The 5,617-nt window shown below is 43.7% G+C and overlaps 1 protein-coding gene across 3 annotated transcripts in view; it reads left to right on the top strand.

Annotated features, from left to right (window-relative positions):
- The first annotated feature begins 34 nt into the window (after positions 1 to 34).
- Positions 35 to 5,617, top strand: part of plekhg7 (pleckstrin homology domain containing, family G (with RhoGef domain) member 7) — a 12,620-nt gene continuing 7,037 nt past the window's right edge. For 2 of the 3 annotated variants that reach the window (XM_035664347.1, XM_035664345.1), the window contains exons 1-5: positions 35 to 259; positions 927 to 1,708; positions 2,502 to 2,524; positions 4,793 to 4,911; positions 5,535 to 5,575. In XM_035664347.1, the coding sequence (XP_035520240.1) occupies positions 1,070 to 1,708; positions 2,502 to 2,524; positions 4,793 to 4,911; positions 5,535 to 5,575 (822 nt within the window). In that variant the 5' untranslated portion in view covers positions 35 to 259; positions 927 to 1,069. Of the gene's footprint in view, positions 260 to 828; positions 843 to 926; positions 1,709 to 2,501; positions 2,525 to 4,792; positions 4,912 to 5,534; positions 5,576 to 5,617 lie in introns of those variants that run through there. The other variant, XM_035664346.1, reaches the window with a different exon arrangement.

Here is a 5,617-nt window from a genome sequence, read left to right as displayed (position 1 = left end):
ATGCAGTGCACTTGTACCTCCCCACCAGCTCCACTCCCTCCTCCACTCCGCACCACACAGACCTGTTTTCTCGCTCCGGTGTTTTGACAGAAAACTAAACGCCGTCGGACCGTGTGACTTTCTTTCTTTAAATTTGTGAAACCACCAGCAGGAGCAACAGCACCAGCACCAGCACCAGCAGCACCAGGAGCACCAGGACTCTCTCCCCGGGTCACACTTCACCACCAGTCGTTCAGGTCGTCGCGAGGCACCGGCGCATGTAAGTAAACCCACATCTATCAAATTTTAACAAGCTTTGTTTTTTTGTTTTTTTTTTCCTTTCCAAGCACGTGCGGGTTGCTTCCACACAGGTGATGTTCAGGACAGGTTGCTTATGGCTGCGGAACTTTAGGATACATGTGTTTGTTACCTTTGTTACCTCGTGGATGCGCCGAGTTAACTGGCTCGCTCGGCTTTGAATAAACAATGGCATTAACCTAATATGGTGGGAAAACAGGGGGATATTAATATCTTTTTATTGAGGCAACCACAAGAGAAACCCAGTAAACAAACACTGGGACAGACAGTAGACTGAGGACAGGGGAGCTTTATAAGGTGCATGGCTTCCTTTGGTTCTTTGTCTCACACCGCATTGTCAAGACTTCAATTGGCTGTGCAGTTACTGTACATTGTAATGTGCTGTAGCATTATTGTCTACTTCACCTGGTCTCCCCACCTTCACACACACACACACACACACACACAGATGTGTTAACGCACACTAACTTATACTTCCTAATGCTACTTCATCGCCAATTAACCATTTTCATCCAAGTTCAAATCCCCTTTCAGGAGATTAGGAGGTAAGTTTGTGCTCACCCTGCTTTCATTTTGCTCGTGGCTATTGACAGATTTTCTATTCCTTTTTTTTTTTTTTTTCCCCTCAGAAGCTTGAAAGGTGAACGGTGTGAACAGTGTTGGAATGCAACAGGATTATCATCTGACCTTAACTCAGAGGAGACAAAGCAACCAGACCTCTAGATCACACATTTTCTGATCCTTGCTGCACTACAATGCCTTTGAGGTTATAATGTCTTCGCTGAAGCACGTTATTCTACAGGATAAAGACCAGGATGTTGAGAAGCAGCTGGACTGGAGTTACATTGAGTGGGTTGAAAATGAAGTTGTCACCACAGGTGTGTCAGATGCACAGACACAAACTGACTGTGGGACTTTTGAGCACAAGGAGAGTCAGACCAGCAACCCGGTCATAATGCACATAGATCTCACACGGACACACTCCAAGCTGAGACATTCCTCCCTGGTGGACACCGACGGCTTGGTAGCGCCTTTCTTCCAGTTTGACCGACAGGCCCCCGGACGCATCTCCACGTCTCCCACCTTGAGGAGGATGAGGAGCACCCGGCGTCCTCTGACGGATAGCTGGGATCCTGTCAAAATGGGGAGCACTCAGGAGGAGCCTTCCCCAACCTCCCCCGTAAGCCCCCTGTCCCCGGGACACAGAGTCAAGTCTCCCCTTGCAGCAAACCCGCTCTCTGATGGAGAGAGCTGTCAGGATCATCAGCCCATTTCATCATCCGGCCGACAGAGAACCAAATCACACAGATCAAAGACTTTTGACAACGGCATCGCGTCCAAGAGAAAAGAATGTCACAGTGCTCATCCTCTTCATACTGAAAATTTTGGATTTCCTGATAGTGAAGTACAGGTGAGCAGTTTTTTTTTGTAAAATATCAATTGAAGCATGTCTGCTTGTAAACTCATTCTGCAAAACCTCTTCCCACCGATCGCCACCAGTCATGTGCTGTGGTCTGGTGGAGATTTTTATTTTTTTTTAATCTATAAATTAAATGGTTACACATTCCTTCCTTTGCGGAGACCTTCTCTCCCTCATTCTGCCTTGCCTCCTGTGGTGGACACTCACAATGCGAGCTTTTGACAGCAAATGAATCAGCAGTTACATGCACTGACAGCTCTGTCCAAGCCCACTGCCTGGAGAGCCCTGGGAAGTGCTCTCCTTGGGCCCCTATTCACCGCAGTCAGCAGTCACCCAATAATGGAGGGGTCAGTGAGCGATGGAAAAAGATAATGGGGAGATCTATTCATCAGCTCGTGGCATTCAACCGAGCACATTCTCAATAGAGTCCCGACATTCTCCTCAGATATCAGAGGCATTTGAATACAAGTGGCCACTTAAAACACTGACTCAAATTTGAATGTGTTTGAAAGTGATATAGGAGGGGTCGTTATCAGTTTTTGCACCCTCTGTTTAATGCTGAGTGTACAGTAAGACGGTACTTAAATGGCATGTAAATAGTATGATAATTACATCTGATTTGAACTTCTTTTGATCTATCCTGTAACTCACTTTCACAGAGGTTAATCATCTCATTTACTGTATGTTTCCAGAAAGCAGTGATGTATTGGTGTATAGAGTAGTTACAATTTAAAGTTTTCCCTTGACTGATCCAGTATTTTCCTGTTTTTTTTTTTTTGTGTAGGAGAAAGAGCTTTGCCATAATAGGTGAGTGTACCTTGGACTGCTTTGCATGTTGCCTGTGTGTCCTGTCAGCATAGCCAAAAAAACCACCTGGACTTGACGTATGTTTGAACATGTTTGCATATCAGGGATTTAGTCAAACTTTCCCTGCGACTGATAAAAACTGGACCACTGATCTCACATTTGTTTGTTCTTCTGTCACTATGTTTCATCTCTGATTTCCATACTTTTCACAATATCCGTGTCAGATCATTTCATTAGCACAAAAATTTGAGCTATGACATGTGACTGCCATGAACTCCTGTGCACGCAGGACACTCGTGAGCGATGCTGATTGGACATTTAAGGCTTTAAGGAGCCCCATTGTGCATTCATTGTCACTCATGTCTTTGTTAATGGAGCATGAGCTTGGTGAGTTAAGTTTTGAGAGTCCCATGGTTATATATGGGCTAGACAAACCCTCATTAAGGCTGTTTTCTCTTACTGCCACCCACACCCTTCCTAATGGGCTGCTGGGCTCTTCCCCTCACTGGATAATTAGGCAGCTATTGTCCCCGTAATTACACCCTGGCACTGTGCCTCTTACAGTGGCCGGTCCCTGCGAGCTATTGGTTGGGACAGTTTTGTTTTGGTGCATCATTATTTCTCTTGTTGTGCGGGAACAAAACACCCATTTTTACAAGTGCTCTCGGTGGCAGAGAGGCTGACACAGAGAAAGCTTTCTGAGCGGCCACAAAGCAACAGGATGTCATTGTGAGGATGCCGTGGAATGAACTGCAAGGAGGCACTGACCGGGTTTAGAGCAGTAATGGTGCCTTTCTTACTGTCCCATTAGCCACGTAACCTCTACGGCGCTCAGGTGCTGCTGACTATAATGTGTTCTACTGTTACTGTTCAGTTGTAGACTAACCTATGCGTTCAGCTCGGCCCTGCAGCCATGTGGCCTACATGTGCATTCAAGTTAGTCTCGTTTGCTGCTGCTTGTGCAACGGTGCAGGCTCAGCAGCAGAAATGGAGCTACTGTTTGAGGGGATATTATGAGCTGTAAGAGGAAGAAAGCCTGTGAAAGATCATTCAGTCTTACAAAGCAGATTTTACATATAATAGTAGACCAAATCAAACAAGTACCAACATTGTTCCTCTTACTTGTACTTCTGCTCCAGTTTTATTGTGCTGTTATCATAAACAGACATGTTTGCCCTCATCTGTATGCCAGGCTTCCTTATGGTCTGATCATGTCCTGATAACCTTTTATCAGACAGAAAATGTGTTGTTTGAGCCTGGTGTAATGAGGATTTCTAATTATTTCTCCTTTTATCTGATCCTTCATCTGTTTACCTCTGAAAACCCTGACCCTGAAATATTTAGAAGTGAACCCGCAGCATATTGACGTGAGTTACTGATCAGCTGTCAATCAGTGTTGGCGTGCTGAAAGTGAAACTCACCTTTGGTAAAACCAGCCTGTCTGGTTGCAGTGCTGCTTATTTCTGCTGGCTGCAACCGTATTGAACGCCTTGAAGCATCTTGTTGGTATTGGCACATTTTGGATGGTGACTGTTGGAGTCACCTATCAAGTTGGACTATTTTTTACAATCTTTTTATTCTTGTAACAATTGAAAACAAATGCGGCCATGCCCTTTTGTGATATTTATTATGCAGATTTGATATCACAATCACCCCCATTACCAAACAATGTCCATTTTTTTACTTTTAGCAATAATCCCTGAAGTACAACAGCAGAGGATAAGTCAAAACACTTGAGAACAGTGGCTGTTTGAGCTTTGCCTGAGGCAAAAAGGCAGGCCTGTGTTTTTCCAGCCTCAGCCATGCCTTAGTTACTAACTATGAAAAGGAGACCAAGAGGATTATAACTGGCTCACACTGACAGCTCGCCTCCTTCCACACAAATAGGGTGATCCATTAATCAGCGGCTATCCACGCATAAGCCAGACACAAAACACTTATCCTTTATAATTTCTGCTACTCATGTTAATCGCCAATTTGCTGCACAATGCAGATGGTATTTCACTGGTATTTCAACCATGTAAAATTACAAAAGGAATTCTTTTATTTCCTGTGGCTTGCACTAAGTCTATTCTCTTTGTGCTGCACTACATTTGTAGTAAAATAATACTGTTTCTGTGTAACAGTGAATCTCAGATGTCCACTGAGGCTCGTTTGAAAATGTCAAGCATTGCTTCCAGGTTGAATCTTTTAGTGTGTTTGGCAGCCAACAAAAGTGGAATACCGTCTGAAGACGTTCACCTGTTCACTGTTCACCGTTCCCCTCAGGCTTCAGGAAAGGAGACGGAGCTCCGTGGTGGTCAGCTTGCCTGGATTGGACGTTTCACCAGGAGACCTTTTTGTATCCAATGGAGCGGCTGACATGTTAAATGGTTCAAACTTCTCTGGTAAAATCCTGTACTTATATATTATATAAAAGTTTAAGTGCTGGTGGTGCTGACCTCTGTTTTGATGATGCTTCCAGTAAACCGATTAGTGTGTCTGGACTATCAGTCGCAATATAAATAGCCCTGGTCCGGAAGAGCAAATGAGTTATCATGCTTGGTTGAAACGCGTCCTTGCGTCCAAGCAATAGGTGAGCATCAAAGCTGTTTCCCACTCTCCATAATGAGGGAAGTTCATTTAGCCAATTAAATATTAGTTATGATGCTTTAATAAACTATTCGCAGCATGGGTGATGGATTCAGAATGGTTAGTAACATGGTTTAACTGAACAAAATTAGGTAGTAAATGTTTGTTTTTTCACTTTTCAGAGACTGTGCGACACATCCATAGTTGAAGCTAATTAGATACTCTTAAGAGTGTCTGTGATGCAAAACCACAAATTAGGTCCAAAAAATTAAATGCAGCACTTTAAACTTTCATACTTGCACAAAATAACTGAACCTTTTGCACTCCCGCCACAGTTTTTATCCTAACACACTGTTTTGTTTGTTTGATTCTAATCCCATCTGCACACATTCCTGCTTGCTCTTTTGTAGATAATCAGTATTATTTGGGATTCTTACAGATACTAAGAAGTCAAAATGGCCTTTTTCGAGGCGTAGTACGGTAGGTTCGTCATTTGTCTGTTAGTTGTTGTTGTTGTTGTTG

The sequence above is a fragment of the Morone saxatilis genome, unplaced genomic scaffold (assembly GCF_004916995.1).
Source record: "Morone saxatilis isolate NCDOM2014 unplaced genomic scaffold, NCSU_SB_2.0 Contig2, whole genome shotgun sequence".
NCBI lineage: Eukaryota > Metazoa > Chordata > Actinopteri > Moronidae > Morone > Morone saxatilis.
Note: the sequence above shows the minus strand (reverse complement) of the source record. Positions and strands in the feature narration are given on the sequence as shown.